This window comes from Lepidochelys olivacea (genome assembly GCF_965140295.1).
Source record: "Lepidochelys olivacea isolate rLepOli2 genome assembly, chromosome: 2".
Taxonomy (NCBI): Eukaryota; Metazoa; Chordata; order Testudines; family Cheloniidae; genus Lepidochelys; species Lepidochelys olivacea.
The window spans coordinates 25,317,618-25,340,002 of NC_140412.1; the positions used below are offsets into that span (position 1 = coordinate 25,317,618).

At 40.9% G+C, this 22,385-nt stretch overlaps 1 protein-coding gene across 4 annotated transcripts in view; it reads left to right on the top strand.

Moving 5' to 3' along the window:
• Positions 1-22,385, top strand: part of ENPP2 (ectonucleotide pyrophosphatase/phosphodiesterase 2) — a 107,225-nt gene that overhangs the window by 18,369 nt on the left and 66,471 nt on the right. Inside the window, exons 1-2 of one of the 4 annotated variants that reach the window (XM_084618823.1) lie at positions 20,073-20,297; positions 21,866-21,968. In XM_084618823.1, coding sequence (XP_084474949.1) covers positions 20,088-20,297; positions 21,866-21,968 — 313 coding nt within the window. In that variant the 5' untranslated portion in view covers positions 20,073-20,087. Of the gene's footprint in view, positions 1-20,072; positions 20,298-21,343; positions 21,566-21,865; positions 21,969-22,385 lie in introns of those variants that run through there. The other 3 variants (XM_084618826.1, XM_084618824.1, XM_084618825.1) reach the window with 3 other exon arrangements.

Consider the following 22,385-nt stretch of genomic DNA (forward strand, 5'->3'; position numbering starts at 1 on the left):
AAGCTTATACAGCTTCAACTTTCCTGGGTCTGACCTCGGAGCATTCAGCATCCCCTTCCACACCATGTGCTTCCTGCAGTGAGTCCGCACAGGCAGGGCTCCTGGCTCAGTGGGACTTAGGCTGACGAATATTTGAATTGCTATTCTGGATCAGAACAAGGGTCCAGTAACCCATAATGGACAGTTGGTGGTATCAGATGCTTTAGGAGAAGGTACAAGAAAACCTTCAGTAGGGAATTATGGGAAGACCTGCCCCAAAAGAAAGTTTCTTCTCACCCACCAATAGCTACATGGTGGGTTGGGGCCTGAAGCATCAGGGTTTATATATCCCTCCCAAAACTCTTGTTTATTTTTAAGATTTGTTGTTCTAACTAGGTATTCTTATTATCCATATAAATGTCTAATCCTTTTTGAATCCTACTAAACTCTTGGCTTCAGTAATTTGTGTTTTGTGGAAAGTATATCCTTTTATCACATTTGAATTTGCCACCACACAATTATATTCCATGGCTCCTTGTTCTTATATCCTGAGGCAGGGCAGAGAGGAATTTCTAATCTATCTCGTCTATGCCATTCATTTTTTATAAAACATCATATCCCTTCTTATTTGTTGTCTTTATGAGACAAATAATCCCAGTCTTTCTTCACAGAAGAGTTTTCCCATGCCCTACTCACTGTCATTGCCCATGTCTGCACTCCTTCTCGACACTGATTTAGTGCATTTCCCATGGAGGCAGACTTTCTGCCATTGGCTCCCCCTGCCTGAACTGATCTTGGACTCTATGTTTTATTGCTGGCAGCTCATTTAAAATGAAATTGAAAGTAAAAATAAGAAAAGATACTAGGTTACATTCAAGCTCTGATCCTGCACCTTTGAAATCCATGGGAGCCTTGTCAGTGACTTCAATGGGCAAAGGATCAGCACCAAGGAAAGAAAGCAGACTATAATGAATTATTAAATACCTCTGTAGTAGTTTGTGGTAAATCCTCACTATCTATGATCGTTTCATATTTGGTTGCTTCACATCAAGTCTTTTCCTCTGGCAGTGACCAGCTGTGTTCACGAAGAAATTTAGCCCAATCATATAGAATAGTAAAGAGCAAGTACATTCTTTATTGGCAAAGTTCTATCCTTTCCACTGTTACATCTACCATTGGCCTCTCCCAGTGAGAAGATACTGGAACTGGCTGGACTATTGGTCAATTCTGGTGTTATGGAAATTCCTGTTATTATATTTTGAAATACATGATAAAGGGGATATCTGCGGGAGTGTCCTTTGGGAAGAAGCCAAAACAATAATTAGGGAGAAGCCAATTAGCATAACAGCTGGTGTGAGAAAGATAAGAGACCAAATATGTGAGACACTTAAAAAAGTCATAGTTGCATAAGAGGTTTAAGAAAAATCTATTCTGTTACACTTGGAAGTGAAAAAAGTAATTTGAGTAAAGTGTTTATTTTTTGTCAATGGAAAAAAAAACAAAAAATCTAACCCTGTGATTCCTAAAATAAAGCTTTTTTAAGAAAATCAAGTCTGGTAAGTTTCTAGTATATGTAGTATAAATTCACCAGGAAAATATAGTTAAATGGTGCCCCATTAAAGATTAAAAACAAAACATAAGGAAAATTACAGATTTGGGTAAACTAAACAAACTTTTGCCTAATATTGCAAGCTATAATAGACCAGTATACTTAAAATAAATCAATATTTTAAGGTAATTCCAACACAAAATACCGTGCCAGACCCTCTCTTTCTCCCAATACACCCCCTAAGCCAGAGGGGTCAGGAACAGGTGGTATAGCACTCGCTATGCCTCCTTCATGCAAGCTGCTGTAAACAAAGGGAAACCCCAGTTGCCCCACTTGAACAGCTTTATGGCTGCTTTATGTTGCCTAATCTGTGCAAAACAGACCTGTGTGTGAGGGCTTTGACCCCCTAGGTTATTAAAGGATGAGATATGGAAAGCATAGAACGCAAAGAGTAAAAACAAGATATATGAGAAGCAGCTACAAATCTAAAGGAGGTGGGTGGGCGGAGTGGTGGAGAGAGGGGTTAAAGGCAAAGCTCCAAAGCTAGATAGCTATCTGGCTGAGGCTTTCAGAAATTTTAACAAATATGTGGCTATCTGGCTTCCACTGTTGCCTTGAATGCTGTCCTGGGGGTGGAAAAAAGACCTACATTTTCTGATAGAGGGAAAGCATCTATCTCAGCCCCATCAAAACTGAGGAGAGAGCTCAAGCTTTTCTGAATCTTACAGATGCATCTGCTGACTAAACATGGTTAGTAAAAAAAAAAAAAAAAAGAAGTCACACTGCAACCTATTAATCTTTTCTTCCTCCGAGACCACAAAAGTTTCATTGCTGGTTAACAACTTTGATGATGATAGCTATGTACTACATGTAATCTGTACGGTTGGGTTAAGAGTTACTTCAGTTCCTTCTGATGTCACTTTCCCTTACTGGCCATTTTGGGTGCAAATCACAGCTTTCCTTGTATGCACTAGGGGTTTGCAACTACACCAGTGGCTGAAATTGGGGCTAATCCTTAATGCAGAGGAGATTTTATATTCACCACCTGTCCTGATTTCTACAGGATCATGCACATCTCATAGGAAACTTCCTTCTTTTTTAGGCTGAGTCTACAGGACATTAATGGCATGAGTCTTTAGTCTCCATGCAAGCAAAATTCCCAGTGCCTGGATTCAGAGTTTTGCCCCTGTAATGTTTGGTCAGGTGTTAGGGGATCCACAACAGTTTTCACAGTAAGTGTAACATCACCACATTGTGATGCTGCATCGCAACGTGACTATGTTCCATTGCAGTACATTAATTTACCCCACAGGAAAGGCTTTGAAAGGTTGTATCATTATATGTAAATAGATAGGAGCCAGACCCTCAATCCTGGAAAACCCCTTTGCGCTGTACAGCAAAAGGATCTTAAGTCCGTCCTTATGGGCATTTGAGGACTCCCTCAGTACGGAGGAATCCTCAGTTTAAAGTTAGGGTAGGAGCTTGACAACAGCCACTCATTGAATCTCCCCAGGCATAAGTAGCAGGAGGGGTATTATGAGAGCTGGAGATCACAGGGACAGACCGCAAAGCACCGTGGTGATCTTCCCTGGGTCGCTGGCCCTAATCATAGCAGCACTTAGCTCCTGGCCAGCCCCAGTATCAGAGTGTTGGAAAGTTGGCTTTTAGGCACCTTTTTTTAAAAAAAAAATTCCATTTGACCCAGTCAAAAGCCTTAGGGTCAATCTTCAGAGGTGCAGAGCCTGAGTTCAAGGCCTTTGACTGGGTCAAATGGAATATTTCATAACGGGAGTACTGGAAATTACGTACAAGAATTACGGAGAAAACTACAAGCTTTTTATACAAAATTGATAGTTTTTGGAGTAGCAGCCATGTTAGTCTGTATCCGCAAAAAGAAAAGGAGTACTTGTGGCACCTTAGAGACTAACCAATTTATTTGAGCATAAGCTTTCGTGAGCTACAGCTCACTTCATCGGATGAGCTGTAGCTCACGAAAGCTTATGCTCAAATAAATTGGTTAGTCTCTAAGGTGCCACAAGTACTCCTTTTCTTTTTACCTTACCAGTGAGACACTAAAGAAGCTCAATCTATTTAGCTTAACAAAGAGAATCTTAAAAGGTGACTTGATCATGGTCCATGAGTGCCTGTATGGGGAAAAACAACAAGGAGTCTGGTGGCACCTTAGAGACTAACAGATTTATTTGAGTTTATGCTCAAATAAATTGTTAGTCTTTAAAGTGCCACCGGACTCCTTGTTGTTTCTGTGGATACAGACTAACATGGCTACCCCCTGGTACTTGACACCATGTATGGGGGAAAGACTTTTGATTATAGAGGGCTCTTAATTTAGCAGTCCAAGGCATAACAATGTCCAATGACTGGAGGCTAAACTTAGATTAATTCACACTAGAAAAAAAGCACAAGGATTTTTGTTTGTTTTGTTTTGTTAATGAAATAACTATTTAAACAGCTGACCTATCATTTGAATTCTCTGTCATTTGAAGTGAGATCAAGATTGGATATCTTTCTAAAAGTTATGGGTTTGATGGAGGAACTATTGGGTGAAATTATACAGCCTGTGTTATGCTGCAGGTCAGACAAAATGATCATAATTGTACTTGCTAGCCATAAAATCCATTAAAAGTTTATATTTAAATTAACTAGTAAGGTACCCAAACAAGCTTTACTCTGCCTGGTAGTGACACCATTCAGTAACTATATGACTATGATTACCGTTAAGGTATTTTAGTATGTGTGGTCCCAGAGTAGATTCAAATAATTTTCAGAGACAAAGTCAATTTTTTTCTTCCTCCCCCATCCCTTATGCTGTCACTACAGGGTTTTAAAATGTAAACCTACTGGTCACAAATAGAAACAGATGTCAATACTTCTCCACAAGTTCTAAACTGCCACTGGATATTTAGATTTGCTGTCCAGATTGCCAACAGAAGAAAAGTCATCAAAAAATCTCATGTTTAGTATGTTCTTAATGAGTTCTAATAGCATTTTGTAAAAGTTAGATGTATATTAGTACAATAAAGCCTGGAACTACAACATTATGAGAAATGAATATTAAAAAAGCAAAAATTAGACAACTTTTTTTTTTTACAATTCTTTGGCTCTGCATTAAAAAATAAAATAAATCTTGAGATCTTGTTTACTGGCAAGGAACACTGTCTAAGGTTAAGCATGTCATACATAATATGTGGTTGAGGTCCCTTTAGTTACACAGTGTGATACTCAACAGTGCCAAATTACATTCACGCTTGGTGCCCCCAAATCACACCTGCCGGCAGCACAGCTGGATTCTCATTGACCCAGCTGGGCAATAAGCAGCCCACAGGGATTGACTTACAGTTGCTCCTTCCAGCTAACTAGGGGCTACTGTAGAACATGACAAACAAGCAGCCAGATCATCTCCCTGTCTCCTCGTCCTGTGGTTTACATCCACCACAGAGCAGCAGCCTGGTGGGAACAGGGAGGCAGTGACAGGACAAAAGTTGGGAAGAGTACCTTCCTAGGCAGCTCCCATCACACCTAACAGCTCCAGCAATCCCCAAGTACTCCCTGCCCTTACACATCCAACTGCAGTAACCTCCCGCCAGATACACTCAGCTGCCCCAGTACCCCCTAGGCACCCACCCACCCAACTACACCAGCACCATATATGTAGCTGCACAAACACCCACCCGGGTGTCTCAAGACCACCCAGGCAGCACCCTTCACCCACTCTTTCTTTCAGTTCATGGTTGTTGAATAAAATCTTCAAAACAAAAACCAAAAGTTACAGTCACAATCAGAACAAGTCACAGACACAAAAAGAAACCATCTCCGCCTCAGACTTAGTCCTGAAAACTAGAAGATCAACTAGAAGATCAATCCGTTACCATTGGCTCCCCCATGCCCCCCACCATTCTGCTGAACTCAGTCGTTTTTTTCTCCATCATTGCCAGAGACTGAACAATTGCACAGATAACCGCAATCTGAATAATTACAGGTGTGTCGTTCTGTGCTTGAACAGAGGCTGAATATACTCACACTGCCATGGGGGAAGGGGGGAGATAAAAGTACTATGTTATTAACTGCCACAGTCTCAAAGGAAATATGCAGCAAATATCTCTCACTTCTTATTGAAGTGGATGCTGAGTCCCCTGATGTCCACAGGGACTCTGAGTTCCGAAGCCAACAAATCCCAAATACAGACATTAGAGGAACAGAATAATAAGTGTTCCATTGTTGCCTCTGTTCCGGAGTGGGCTTCCCAGAGACAGCCTTTATCTTCTAGGTGTGTCCCTCTTGGTTATCGCTCACATAAGAATTTACCATGAGATACCTGCCGCCGCATATCCCTGTACCAGAAGGGAACTGTGTTATTTCAAAGGAACAACAATGCCCCACTGAGATAATCTTTTGGGCAAGTCAGTATTGCTAAATATTCCTTAAGCACCCTCTGGAACAGCTCTCTTTCAAACTGTGAGCCACTGTGCTGGCACGCCATTGCCTGAATTTGTCATTGGCAAATGCATCTTAAAGCAAGTTTCATGTAAGTGGGAGCCTGCCGGGCTGTTGCAGGAAAATAAAAAAAACCTTTTCAGGGATTGCATCCCCTTTTCCTCACCAGTTACTCCATTTCTTCCCTTGTGACATTTCCCAGTAATCCCAGCTATACAAACGCTATGAAAATTGAAAAACAAAACCAAGACCATCAAGAAAGCTTCAGGGTAGACCATCCCCCAAACCCCTTATTAAACCGGCAAGTAGACTATACTTCTCTTCATTAGGTTTCATTTGAAAAAGATAACCCTAGCAGTTTGACCAACAAGTTTCTGGGAGAGGATACACAGATACCACATAAATACAAAAGCAAAGCAGAAATGTTTTAATTAACATCATTCTTTCTGCCAATATCAGAGGCCATTTCATCGCCTTAACCTGGCAGGAGGTGAACTGCTTCACCCAGTTCAACCCGGCTACTGAATCATCGCCAAAGGTGAGTCCCAAAATACCTATAATCCGGGGAAGCTTGTTGCAAACTGCAACTCCTCTGGAAGAGCAAAATCCCCCCAAAAATCCCCCCCCACAAAGCCCTGCTTTCGTTCATGTTAATCTGAAGCTGAATAATTATGTAAAGTGTCCAAAAAAAAAAAAATGTCCCTACCTGGTGTACTGTCCACCAGCACTCTGACTTCATCTGCATGGTCAAAAATTTTAATTGACAAGAGTGAAATTATTTTACCCCTTTAAGCCCTGAAATCCAATTAACATATGCTGCCCACAGTAAAGGGTCCGAAATAAAACAGCAATGGAATCAAGGAACAGACTAGCATGTGCAATAACCCCTACCACACATAGCCTCTCATTCACCATCTGCACAAATCAGCACAAACCTTCCAGGGTTGTCACTCTGTGTATCACTCTGAAGCGTAGAATGTCTGTTGAGTCAGTGTGAAATGATGGGAACAGCTACAAGCATGGCTGAGAGCTCTTTGTGTTTAGAATATCACCAGGTTCAGTCATCCCAGGACCCTGTGAGAACCAGATGGAATGTTGGAGGGATGGTGGGAAAAACAGCTACTTGGGGTAACCAAGAGGAGGTTGTGCCTCCAGCCAGGAGGCAGCTCTGTGCATAAACTGTGGGGAACATGTACAACCAGCCACATTGCTCATTGCAACACAGGGCATAGAAACAAGAGACCCCATTTTCAGCTTTTTTCTAGGGCTGTTGATTAATCGCAGTTAACTCATGCGATTAACTCAAAAAAATTATTCACGATTAATCGCAGTTTTAATTGCACTGTTAAACAATAGAATGCAAATTGAAATGTATTAAATATTTTTGGATGTTTTTCTACCTTTTCAAATGTATTGATTTCAATTACAACACAGTATACAAAGTTGACAGTGCTCACTCTATACTATTATTTTTTATTACAAATATTTGCACTGTAAAAATGGCAAACAAAAATAGTATTTTTCAGTTCACCTCATACAAGTACTATAGTGCAATCTCTTTGTCATGTAAGTGCATCTTACAAATGTAGATTTTTGTTGTTACATAACTGCACTCAAAAACAAAACAATGTAAAACTTTACAGCTTACAAGTCCACTCAGTCTTACTTCTTGTTCAGCCAATTGCTAAGACAAACAAGTTTGTTTACATTTGCGGGAGATAATGCTGCCCGCTTCTGATTTACAATGTCACCAGAAAGTGAGAACAGGCGTTCGCATGGCACTTTTGTAACCGGCATTGTAAGGTATTTACGTGCCAGCTATGCTAAACATTAATATGCTCCTTCATACTTTGGCCATCATTCCAGAGGACATGCTTCCATGCTGATGATGCTCTTTAAAAAAAAATGCATTAATTAAATTTGTGAGTGAACTCCTTGGGGGAGAATTGTGTGTCTCCTACTCTGTTTTACCCGCTTTATATCTCATGTCATAGCAGTCTTGGATGATGACCCAGCACATGGTTGTACATTTTAAGAACATTTTCACTGCAGATTTGACAAAACAAAAAGAAGGTACCAGTGTGAGATTTCTAAAGATAGCTACAGCAGTTGACCCAAGATTTAAGAATCTGAAGTGCCTTCCAAAATCTGATAGGGACAGGGTGTGGCGCATGCTTTCATAAGTCTTAAAAGAGCAACACTCCGATGTGGAAAATTGTTAAGACTCCAGTGCAGAAACTACAGAATCTGAGTCACCAAAAAAGAAAATCAACCTTCTGCTGGTAGCATCAGACTCAGATGATGAAAATGAACTTGCTTCAGTCTGCACTGCTTTGGATGGTTATCGAGCAGAACCCTTTATCAACTCTGGAATGGTGGTGGAAGCATGAAGGGACATATGACTCTTTAGTGCATCTGGCACATAAATATCTTGCGACGCTGGCTACAACAATGCCATGTGAATGCCTATTCTCACTTTCAGGTGACATTGTGAACAAGAAGAGGGCAGCATTATCTCCTGCAAATGTAAACAAACTTGTTTGTCTGAGCGATTGGCTGAACAAGAAGTGATTGGATTTGTAGGCTCTAAAGTTTTACATTGTTTTATTTTTGAATGTAGCTATTTTTTGCACATAATTCCACATTTGTAAGTTCAACTTGCACGATAAAGAAATTGCACTACAGTACTTGTACTAGGTGAATTGAAAAATACGATTTCTTTTGTTTCTTTTTTACAGTGCAAATATTTGTAATAAAAAATAATATAAAGTGAGCACTGTACACTTTGTATTCTGTGTTGTAATTGAAATCAATATATTTGAAGATGTAGAAAACATACAAAAATATTTAAATGAATGGTATTCTATTATTGTTTAATCATGTGATTAATCTTGATTAGTTTTTTTAATCGCTTTACAGCCCTACTTTTTTCACACACATGACTTTACGAATTACACCCATGGGATAGCTACTAGTACTATGCATAATGGCATGTATATTATTAATAGTGTATGCTCCTGTAATTCATTTCTTTGGCTATTTTTGAAAAGCAAACAATCGTTTTAAAGGCCACTTAAGGTTGCTAAGTGCCAGGCAAGATGCTGACCAATGGTATCAATTACAAACCCCAAACACTTAAAAGCAAGGAAATGAATAGGCAAGATAAACTTTATATTGGCCACATAACAAACATGTTGGGTCAAATTCATGATAATTTTGCCATTGACTTTGGTGGAACCAGGATTTCACCCACGGTTTGTTCAGGATTTTATGTATTTATTATTATTGCTATCTTAATTTTGGTCGCTAAATATTTTCTTTCAAAGGATACATTTAAGTGGAAAATATCAATATATCTATGAATTGACAGAGGGTTTGGTAAAATAATTATAAATCTTTTTTCTTGAGGATAACATAAATAATTGAAAAAATTAGTAACATTATTAATGTATGGTAAAATTATATATATATAATATTTAGTTGAAATGCCTTCCTGGCATAGAGTTTTTGTCTTTGTCTAGGCTATCCAAGGTACAGAGTTCAACTCCTGCCTCTGCTGTGTCCAGCATGGGGACAGAGGGCAAGAGAACAAACTATAGGTCCATCAGTGGCTATTAGCCAGGATGGGCAGGGATGGTGTCCCTAGCCTCTGTTTGCCAGAAGCTGAGAATGAGCTACAGGGGATGGATCACTTGGTGATTACCTGTTCTGTTCATTCCCTCTGGGGCACCTGACACTGGCCACTGTCGGAAGACAAGACACTTTGGTCTGACCCAAGAGGGCAATTCTTATGTTCTTATATACATATGATAGATGTTAATCATGTTGCTTAACACATTTCTGAAAGTCGCTCAGATGCTATGGTGATGAACCCAGTATAGGAATCTATGTAGAATAGAATACATATAATTTTTACAAAATGTTGCATGTAAGAATAAAAGATAACCACTGATGTTTCTCTAATTGTCATACCATTTCTAATGATCCTGGGATGTGACATTACATTCCCAATCTCCACTAATGGCTTCTCTTTGTCTCTGCCCAGCCCATCTTATTAACATATCAATAAGAACTTTAGGTCTCACTCTTGCCCTTATTATGATTAGTTTGTATTTTTTTAATGACAGGTTTCAGAGTAACAGAGGGGGTGAGAGAACCTGGATTTGTGCAGGAAATGGCCCACCTTGATTATCATACACATTGTGAAGAGAGTTGTCACTTTGGATGGGCTATTACCAGCAGGAGAGTGAGTTTGTGTGTGGGGGGGTGGAGGGTGAGAAAACCTGGATTTGTGCTGGAAATGGCCCAACTTGATGATCACTTTAGATAAGCTATTACCAGCAGGACAGTGGGGTGGGAGGAGGTATTGTTTCATGATCTCTGTGTGTATATAATGTCTGCTGCAGTTTCCACGGTATGCATCCGATGAAGTGAGCTGTAGCTCACGAAAGCTCATGCTCAAATAAATTGGTTAGTCTCTAAGGTGCCACAAGTACTCCTTTTATTTTTTTAATGTATTCATGGTTCTGCTTACGAGCTGACTGAAGTTCTTCACATGCCCTAACATTTTACTCCAGTCTATCAAGTATATAGGTCATATTATTATATAATTAGCTGTATTTATATTCTACAGCATTATCCTTCTGAGTTGAAAAGGTGTAAACTCCTCTCTGTCCACAGCCTGCAACAGCTCTTATGCACTATTCCTGTACGATCTGTTAGGACCTAGCCTCCCTTTGTAAATTCCTGAAGCTTATGCAGGTATGAAAACAAGCCGCACAACGGATCCTGGTGTATTACCTGCTAGCGGACTGCTCACCACAGACTAAAGCCAAACCCCCTCATGCATCCTGTACTCTGCCCTCAGTCCTTATCTCTCCTTCACATGCTGGGAGAATACTAAGTGGTTCAAAGAAACTAAAAATTATAGTGTGCTCCTCAGCTGCTACAAAACGGCCAGCACCAATTGTACTGGCAGTTTGACCCACCAATGGACATTTATTCAGAGAGGTGTGAGGCTCTACTTGTAAAGAAGCTACAAGAAATCATGATATATGTTATCTGGGCAACACTGGCATTTGCTGCCATTCAGCTGCTGGGCATGCTGTGTGTGCCTGTGTAGTGTTGTATAGGAGGAGCTGGGATCCTGCTCTTACCACTGGAAGACCTTATGGGTAGAAGATAATGCAAACCAAAGCTTGAATCTCTTATTTACTTGGAAGATGAATGCGCCTGGTCTACTGCAGTAGTTTTCCTGCCTCTGTAGACTGAGCTAAAACACACCCTGCACAGATGAGGACAGTTGTAATGTACACTGGTGATGGGCAAAGCAACTTGGCTTTGCACATACCCACATACTTACCTGTGACTGACTATTGCAGCCAGCTATTCATGGATCTAAGTATGTTTTCGTATACTAGGAAACTTTCTAACTTCAGAACCATTTGTCGATCAAGATTACTTTGGCTGACATGAAAATGAAAGGAAGTGTGCCTAATTTGGTAGATTACCTCTAAGCATTAACTGACTGATTCTTACATATATATGGAATCCTTTAAATCTTCACTATGTGGAACTTTTTGGGCTAAAGTTGTACAAAGGAAGCCAGCTGTATTTAATCTGTGATAGCTAATATATTAATTCTTACCTCTCGCCAGTGTCAGTTTTTTAAAAACATAGGTGAATTCCAGTACGCTTTAAAGATAAATTCTATGAAATGACTACTAGTCAAAATAATTTTAAAATCACAAGCATGTATCTTTGATCTTCTCAAATTTAGAGATCCAATCTTCCAAACCTTAGTGTTTTAAAATAAAGCTGCCGTTTCAGGAGCACTACTGTTCTATAATTAATTTTCATTTTTTTCTATGGAGAGCTGTTTTATGTGTTGAGTGCACTGTGATATTGTAGATCTTAAAGTGGTTTGGAAATAATGTAGCCATGTAGAGTAGCAAAGTAGTATGTGAAAGTGATCTCAGTTGTAAATAGTAAACCTGATTAAATAAAATCTGTCTATTCTCCCTCAAAAAACAAACAACAAAACGAAAAAAACCCACTGCAAACTTCCACCCCATTCACTACTTTGCCCGCTGGCATCCACCTTCTGCCTCCACTCTCTCATTCCAGCCAATTTCTGCCAAACCCTTGGCTTGCTTACACCCCAGCCACTACCTGTTTCTAGACATCTCACCATCCTCTTCTTCTAGATCTGATACTGTCACAACCACTACCCCAACTACCTCCCTAATATTAGATGGAGAGAGAGAGAGAAAGGGAGTCTGTGGGCCTCTGGCTTATTCAGGTGTTATCCAAGGTGTTGATTTTGATGAATGAAGCCCTATAAATATGGTTAGGGTCCTGGCTACCCAAGAATCTGCTTTTCTTGCTGTATGTTACCTCTTCAGTTGTGTTGTTTTGCTAACATTACCTACGTTTGGTTAGCTGAGGAATGGAACAGGGTGTTTTTAATGAGGTGCCATTATCTCTGGATTTTGCTTCCGTAACTGGTCCGTCAGAGCTTGGAACTGGTGACCTTCTGAGTACATTGGTTGGCTCACTTGAATGATCACTCAAGGATTCTGAGGGGGCGTGAAATAGAGAACTGATCTAATTTTGGGACTGAGTTTATGTAGTTTGTCAATAAGGGCTGTTCGTTGAATCTGATTTCTCGTGTATGCATCTAGTATTTTGGATGATCACATCTGTCACAGTTCCTAGAGAGCGCTGCTTCCTGTCCACCCTCTAGGACTGGTGTGAGGCACTGGGGAGGCTTCTCTGGATCCCCGGGGAGGGTAGTTTGCTCCCTGCTCCAGGCCACTGCGTCTGACCATGGTGGATTTGCACCCAAGCCCTCTGGGTTTAATCCTCTTACATCATTACAGAAAATACCACATCAAGAAAAATAACTTCCCACATTCAGAGTCCTAGAAACTTCTTTGGTGTCCACGTTGACTCAGGCTACAAGCACAGCAATGGGATTCATCATACCCACATTTGTTAGCCTGTTATACCAATAAAATAAAAACCAGTAGGATCTTATTAAAGGGGAAAAGGCAAAATGCCACAGTTATTGTGAATACAGAAAGAATCATAGTAAGCAGTTAGTTATAGCTATAACATTCCATTCAATTTCATATTTATTCACACATTCATACACACACACACAGAGGTTTCAGAGTAACAGCCATGTTAGTCTGTATTCGCAAAAAGAAAAGGAGGACTTGTGGCACCTTAGAGACTAACCAATTTATTTGAGCATAAGCTTTCGTGAGCTACAGCTCACTTCATCGGATGCAACACACACACAAGGTTGTTATCATAGTTACCAGCAAGGTTGTTATCATAGTTACCAGCCTTAGAGTTGCTCATGCCAAGCCACTGGCCAGGTGGCCTGGACATGAGGAGAGAGCAGGGCCTTGTCAGATGCTCATCTGATGCTCCTGGAAGTTGGTTTGCAGAATCAGACCATGAAGTTCTCACTTTCTAGAGTCCATTTTATAGGAATTTCTTCCTATGCCAGTCTATGGGAATTGCTTCATCATTCTGTTCCTGAATCAATCAGCAGATGGCACATTCCTGACGGCTCTGTGCTGCCAGATGTTATCTTGTTCTTTGGTTCTCCCATCCTTGAGTCTGTTGGATGGATTCCAGTCTGCCCTCTGGGGGTCCTTTGGTTATTTTCACTTGACGCCTTCTTCAGCCAATGGACACTGCATTCTTAGGCTGGCACCTCCCTGATCATTCAGTTATTATCCACACCAAGCATCCATCCACATACATCCTCTATCTCTATTTTAATCACAATTGTTAACAAAGCGAGATGAATACAACAAAAGGGCGGGGAGTCTCTGGGTGCTGTTTCTGTTGTTACAGAGTATTGCTTTGAGTCTCTCTCTGTGTGAGTAGTTGTTGTTACAAAGAATTGCTTTGAAAACAGACTCTGTCTTAGAATGTACTAACACAATTAGCAGCTTGCAAGTTTCACACATAGAGGGAGAGAAATAGTACCAAAAACCAAGAGACCTCTTAATTAGTAATACCCTGGAATTTAAACTTTGGGGAATCAAACTCATTTGTGATTTTAATACAGAACTTCTTTAATATGATCCAACAAGCCTGCTAGCTCATTGTCAGGCACACCCTTATGAACTTCCTCCCCAGTCCCATGGGAATGATTTGACCCGTTTCTCCTGTTCAAGGCAGATGCATTTGTCTTGGTCACCAAGCTTCTGTTTTGTCGCTCCAGTTTTGCCTGCTCATTTCGACATCTGGCCTCCAGCTTCATCTGTCTCTCCTTCACGACCAGCTTTTCCACTCCAACCTCCATAGCTCTAGACCTCTCACCATCACCACTATCTCTACTGGATTATCCATGGGACCATCTCTTTGGTCAGCTGCTTGCCTGTAGGAGAAAAAGGGACCCCTTCTTGCCCCTGGTTTGGAGCAGGTGCCTCAGCCTCATAGCATATGTGTGCAATATCTCCAGTTTCTTCTGATCAGCAGCTCACAGACCTTGCTGTGCACACAGGCTCAGAAGCTGCTCTTTTATGAGCTGTTTGTAATTCATGTTTGCCCACCAGCTTTTTCCCAAACCAGACTAACAGATCTGCTCCTGGCTTTCAGTTTAAAGAGCGAAAGCATAAACGCTTGCTAAAGTGCTTTTGCAAGCTTCACATATTACCACATAGATCCCACCGTTGCCATCATATATGTAATGGTTTCAGGGCCACTGCACCAGTATTCTCACCCTGACACTGTCACAACAACTTATTAAAACACAAAATAAAACACATTTAGAGATGCTGTCCCTCAAAGTTTTTTTTTTTTTATTTAAGATACCGGCAACTGTTACTCTGTGACTCAGAGCAAACTTTCCTAGTTTCACAGGATTTTCTCCTGTCGTTAAGATATGGTATTTATTAATAATGTGTCTTATACAAGTTCTTACATATTGCATCTCTTATCGTAATACTGTTGAATGGTAGAAAAGAAATCCTAGTCATTCTGCTGGATTATTACAGTGTTAATGTTTCATTTAAGGTGCCACCGAGGAGCTTGTGATGGTTGTCACCCCTGGGGTGCAGTCTGGGAGCTGTACACAACTGAGTTGGGGACACAATCAGCCTCACCCAACATGACAGCAGGTGGCACCACTCACCCAACTGGGCAGAGTGTAAACAGCAGACCCCAGCCAGTTTCCCCGCTCCCCAGGCATGTACTCCCCTCTGGAGTATAAACCCAAAATTATATCATCTTGCACTGCACAGGATCTGTATAGTGTAAGCTCATTAATATAGCCATCCCTTCCTCAGTGTGGAGAGGAATATGCACACTTGTGGTAACCAAGCTGAGATTTCCCCCCAGACACTTCACTTGAAGGCACACTGGTTTAGGTTAGAATACAAACAAGTTTATTAACTATAAAAAAGATAGATTTTAAATGATTATAAGTGATAGCAAACAGATCAAAGCAGATTACCTAGTAAATAAACAAAAACACAAACTAAGTTTACCATACTACAAGGACAGGATTTGAATTAACAATCTCTCACCCTGACTGATGATACAAGCAGTCTTGCAGATTCTCAGGGCACAAGCTGCACTTGCTTTGCAGCTTGGGATCCCCTGGTTTCCATACACAGGCTAGAAATCCCTTTACCTTGGGTCCAGCACTTTCCCCAGTTCAGTCTTTGTTCCTTATGTGTTTCCAGGAGTTCTCTTGTATGGGGAGTGAAGAACAACAGATGATGTCACTCCCTGCCTTATATAGCTTTAGCATATGGCGGAAATCCTTTGTTCCAAAAACAGTTCCCAGCCCAGTTTGTGGAAAAATACAGGTCCCCAAAATGAAGTCCAGAGTCATGTGGGTTGGTTACATGCTCTTGCAGAGTCATAGCAGCCATTACTTACAGTCTGGCCGAAACATCCACAGGAAGGCTCACCAGATGGGGGATAAGCTTCTCCTAAGGCCTATTGTTTTCCCTAATGGCCCATTACCCTGAATGGGCCCTTCTCAACCAGCTATTTAGACTGGAAGGGTGTCACCCAAGTTGGACTACATTTGAAATACAGATACCTATCAATATTCATAACCTCAGATACAAAAATGATACATGCATACACATAGGATAATCATATTCAGCAAATCATAACTTTTCCCATGACACCTCACATGACCCGTCTTTTAGAAAATGCATCATAATAATGCCATAATCATATCATAATAACATCGCTATGAAGAATATGGGGTGCAGTGTCACAGGGCTAATTTAATACTTTGCATTCTGGGAGTAATACATTAAGCAGTAACATGGCTGTATGTTAAACAGCAGAAAAAGCTAAGGGCCCAATCCCGCAAATACTGAAGCATGTGAGTAACTTTACTCATGTGAGTAGAACTCAATGGGACTAGATGTATGAGTACAGTTACTCATGTGCTTAAGTGTCCTAAATTCTTGAAGTTTATCTTCTGCATGTTTCTTTTTGCTTATTCAGCTACATCTGACCTTATATTTCAACCTCAAATACACAATAAGAGTAGCTTATAAATGCAATATTAATTCCTGTGGATTCTTATGCACCTCATTTGAAGTGTATTTCATTTTAATTGTAAGACTTTCATTGGACCTCTGCACTGTATTTTTCTTTCCATTAGATAATGCTAATCATACACAATAACTTATTCATACATTACTTATGCCTTTTTTCTTTCTTTAAATAATAAAATGTTTATTTTTTGTTTGGTGGAGTCATTCTTCTGTTCCCATAAAATGACAATTAATTACTGAAGATCCCTGCAGTGAGGTTCTGCTTAAATAAAGATTAGTAGTTTTGTTCATGTTAATGAATTCCTCCTGTGTTACTAGGATGCTTTCAGGCAGAATCTTCAATACAGAAAAAGTGATTGTCAGATTGTCAGTGTGAATGTGTGGTCAGTTCAGAGCTACTAGAAAACATCTATCAAATATCAGAGAAGAAATATAATCAACGATAAAATTAGCACTTTTAGAGTTTCTCCTAGGGGAATTCTGTGACAAACAATTAAAAATTCTGCACACAGTATTTTAAAATTCTGAAAATGTTATTTGTCAAAATAACACTACCTAATCACACCAGTTTCAATTATTTTTGTAATTTATTTCAAAGTACCTGTCAACAAGTATGTCAGCAAAATACAGACACACACAAAATTTCCCCAGGAGCAGAGAGTTAAAGAAACCCCTATGAAAACTCAGTTCCTGTTTCTCTGCTCCCTCTCCCCCCATTAGAGCCCAGATGGGGGGCCAGACACCCACAACTCCTTCACCTTAGAGCCCAGCCACGATGCCCCCCCAGCCAATACATCCCAAACATTAATTTCTGCATTGCGCAGTGGCACATGATTCCCCCGGGAGTAAACAGTGCTTATCACCCATAGATCTTAAAGGACATGATGAAGGATGGTAAATATCATTATACCCACATTACAAACTAGGAAACATAAGCCCAGATCCTCATCTAGTGTAAATCAGTGCAGATCCATTGATTTCAGTGGAACTATGCTAATTTAAACCAGTTCAGGGTCTGTCCATAAGACACAAAGTTTCAAATTCCCCAACCCCCAATCCAATATTTAAAAATGTGGTCACTGATTTTTGATACTTCAGTTTTCTGGGTCTCCAGTTTTCAGACATATTGGAGCTGATTTTCAGAACTACTGAGCCATCTACAACTTCAGCAGAAGTCAATAGTAACTGCAGGTGTTCAGCACCTTGGAAAATCAGGCCACGGTATGCATCCGATGAAGTGAGCTGTAGCTCACGAAAGCTCATGCTCAAATAAATTGGTTAGTCTCTAAGGTGCCACAAGTACTCCTTTTCTTTGGGTGGAGGGTGAGAAAACCTGGATTTGTGCTGGAAATGGCCCAACTTGATGATCACTTTAGATAAGCTATTACCAGCAGGACAGTGGGGTGGGAGGAGGTATTGTTTCATGTTCTCTGTGTGTATATAAAGTCTGCTGCAGTTTCCACGGTATGCATCCGATGAAGTGAGCTGTAGCTCACGAAAGCTCATGCTCAAATAAATTGGTTAGTCTCTAAGGTGCCACAAGTACCCCTTTTCTTTTTGCGAATACAGACTAACACGGCTGTTACTCTGAAAACAGGCCAAAGGTGTCTCAACTTGGGCACTCACAATCAGAAACTGGTTTCAGAGTAGCAGCCGTGTTAGTCTGTATCTGCAAAAAGAACAGGAGTACTTGTGGCACTTTAGAGACTAACAAATTTATTTGAGCATAAGCTTCCATGGGCTACAGCCCACTTCATCAGATGCATGCAGTGGAAAATACAGATTTTATATACACAGAAAACATGAAACAATGGGTGTTACCATGCACACTATAAGGAGAGTGATCAGGTAAGGTGAGCTATTACCAGCAGGAGAGAAAAAAAACCTTTTGTAATGATAATCAAGATGGTCCATTTCCAGCAGTTGACAAGAACATGTGAGGAACGGGGGTGGGGGGAAATAAACTTGGGGAAATAGTTTTACTTTGTGTAATGACACATCCACTCCTAATCTTTATTCAAGCCTAATTTAATGGTGTCCAGTTTGCAAATTAATTCCAATTCAGCAGTCTCTCTTTGGAGTCTGTTTTTGAAGTTTTTTTGTTGAAGAATTGCAACTTTTAGGTCCGTAATCGAGTGACCAGAGAGATTGAAGTGTTCTCCGACTGGTTTTTGAATGTTATAATTCTTGACGTCTGATTCTGACTTACCCAATGAGTCAGTGGCAGAGATGGTAATAGAAATCAGGAATCCTGAATCCTAGTCCCATGTCCTGGCCACTGGACCAAGGACTTCATTAACTTTGACGTTCGACCGTGATATTTGACATGCAGTGTCTGTTACAAATGTGCTCTGTGATGACTTTGGCTTTCTCTCATAATTTGTATGATACATTGCTATTGTTACACAGCAAAATATGTTCATGGATGACATTGTACAACGAGGTTTAGAAGTGCCAAGTGTTTTTGTATGGTCCACTTTGTCAAATTCGTGTCAAGGTCAAACTGCAACAGGAGCTAAAGATGTTAAATGAGGGAAGTACCTCTGAAAATGCTGCTACGTGGTGAATAGATTAAAGGACTAGCTGTTTTTCTGCCTTCAGTTATGGGTTTAGATTCTGAAATTAAGTGCAGCAAGTTAGCAACACTTTAAAACTTTAAAATCTGTAAACACTCACACATGAGTACTGGCTTCAGCTCTTGCAGTTGTTTATGCAGCTATGTCAGGAACTATGTGTGGCTATCAACAAAGAAAATGAAGGAATACAACAGATAATCGAGGGGTGGCTCCCGGGTTAAGAGCTCCCTGCTAAAATAGCGCTACTAAATTGGTGTGATCTCTAGTGTCCCAATGTAGCTCACTCTCTCTCGGTTAATTGCTAAATCACACCAGCCAGAGATGTCATTTATCCCGGGTGCCCAGAAAATACCTCCAAACAGCACATAGACCTCCAAAGAGCATATATTTGCCACAGATTGCATCAAATGGTAGAGGGGTTTCTTTAAAGGACACCTTGCAAGTAACTAGGTCTTCACCCCCACCCCCCTCACTCTCATTTCCAGTTACACAAACCGAACCCCGTGGCTTGTTCGCTCAACCACTTAGTATATATTTTCAGGAACAAAATAGAAACATTTCTGCTGAAGCGCAGCTTCACACACGTTGCTTTGCCAAGAGGTGATGCCTCCCTGTTTGGGTCGCAGAAAGCCTTTTTGTTTCAACGGGGAGGAAGAAAATGAACAAAAAGAGTCCTTCCCCCACGGCTCTGTGTGAGTGAGGGCATGCACATGACACAGCTTTCGCGCACGCAGGGTTTATCGCAGGCTACGGGCAAGCTTTGGTGCGGGAGCCCCCTTCTTAAAACGTTGACAGGCACCGGGCTGCAGGGCGCCGTGCAAGCCTGGGTGGAGAAGTGGACTTCAACACGCAATGCCGTCTGTGATCCGACCATCCACGTCCTTTTCAACCCAGCCAAACTGGGGCAGGGGAAAATACGGGCTCAACTCTTGACCTATCTACTCAGCGACCCCATGGCAAGCAAGATCCCCTCTGGTAGCACGCATGCTCCGCTTTGGCTGCGGAGGAAATCGGGCATGTCTTTTTTCCCCCATCGTCTGCAGAATTTCATTGAGAACAGAAGCCGCTTTGGCTTCTGCTCCCCGTGATTACGCCCCCTGTGGTTTGCGTGGCGAAGACACAGCTGCGCCGGGAGACCACTTTCTGTTCACACCCGCAGGACAAAAGAATCGAGGGCGGCTTCTGTGCGATAAGGTGTGGCTAGTAAACAAGGGTGGGTTTTAGCCCTGCCTAGCAAGGTGAGGCTACGAAGTGAGAGCGGTTATCGCTTGAGCGCGGCTTCTAATGGAAGTGCTATAGGGTATGTGTTTCCCCTGGGTTTTTACAAAAAGTCCTACCGGACTCCTTTGTGCCCTCTAATATGTGATGTCCCTCCAGGAAGCTAGGAAAGTCCGGGGTTAGGTTGACAAATTTTGACTCTGCCCCTTTCAGTGTAGTTGTTAGTAAGCAGTTCAGTGAAAGACGCTTTCAGCAGATTAAAAAAAAAAAGTGGTGAACTAACTTGGTAAATAATTTGCCTTAGCAAATAACGTTTAAACCACCAGCGTGAACCATAATTCTGTGCACCGTTATCGTCCGCTTTGCAGAGCAAGCTGCTTATCAACGCTGCTGCACTCTGAATGGTGTGATTTTTTTTAAAGGCAAATAAGGAAGGGAGAGAGGCTGAAATTTCACGTTCTTTGAGCTATGTTGGGTTTTCGACATGCGTGGACGCAAGTGCGAGCAGTTACATAAATCCTCTGTGGAGCAATGCAAGGGATCCCAAGGCTGGAAAAGTAACCTTAGAATTCGTTACAGTGCTGGAGATTCTGCCATGAGAACCCTCTGGAGACTTTAGACCGTAGTTCCCAAGCGTGAGACCAGTGACTGAGTTTATCAAACCAGTTAAAAAAAAACCAAACCTTGCGGCTCTTTCGCAAAATCAGCGCAGTTGTGTGTGCCTTTGTTTTATTCTCTAAAAGTTTACACTGAAATCCTCACTTGCAAGTTTTCTCATGTTTGAAGATGGCAACAGAGCTTTTCATTCCCCTAGCCCAAGAGGTTTTTCAGTCCTAGCAAGATAAAAACGCATTGGTTTCTCTTTTAACCATGTTACTTTTGCGAGGAGAATAAAACGAACATGAACTGGTATTGGCCACAGCAACATGAGAAAACCCTGCCTGGGCAGAGGAAACCACATAAAAGCGTGTGTGTGCATTTTGTGGGGGAGGGGGAGAGAGAAGGATGATGCCTGAAGCTTCTTGCACTCAGAGCTGCGATTTGTGAGTGAAACATGATGAAATCACCCCTGGACAAATCAAATGAGCCTGTCAACCTCACCAGGTGGGATTAGTTGTAGCTAATAGACTGAACTCACGGAGCAAACAACACTGCACTCAATATAAAGAAAAAGAGAGCACACTGTGAAGGCTTTTCAAGAATTCTCTAGTATGGCTAAGACAAGCTGTTTCCAGTTACATCAGGTAGGGAAGGAAAGGAAAAGAACATGTTTGTTTTGAAAGGAGGAATAACCAGTGTCTCCTGAAAAAGCGCCTACAAAAAGAAACATTTGAGCTTTTAAATCAGATGTTTTATTCATAATTTCCCTTCTGGTTTTAATTACTCTAAAATTGTGACTGTCATTTACTGTTCCAGTAATAGGAACTGTAGTGACTAGCAACTCAAATAATATATCTGGTCCCTCCTTTTTTTTAATCACAATACTCTTAAATTTGGATTCTTGTTTTGCTTAGTTTGATCATTTTGCTCTCTTACTTTTGCAGGTAATATCCTTATTTGCTTTTGCCTTTGGGGTTAACGTCTGTGTAGGATTTACAGCAAATCGATTCAGAAGATCTGAAGACTGGGATGAGGGCACGATCTCAGGTACAGTAAATGACATAAACTGTACATCTCACTAACCTTATGTTATATACCATGGTTGGAAACCACTCCCATTCTGTTCCTTTTAGTTCTGGGATATAGTGAAGAATATGTTAACAAGCCTGAGTGTGTTGACCTTTGGGACTCACCTATAGGTTACCTGTTTACTTAAACTTTTGCTCTGTGTGCATGTGACTGGAGAATTAGGCTTATTTTAGAGTTGTTAACTTAGTCTGATATTGCAATTGATTGTTGTATGCTGTGCCTGCCTTTTTGTTCATTGATCCTGCCGAATAGGTTAGTAAATTAAAATAAATGTAACCTGATCTGGTAATTCCCAAGTGCACAATTTTCATTCAACTAGCTAGAGAAGAAATTTGTGCAGTATTTGTTTGGTCAGGGTCATTTCAAGTCTAGAGT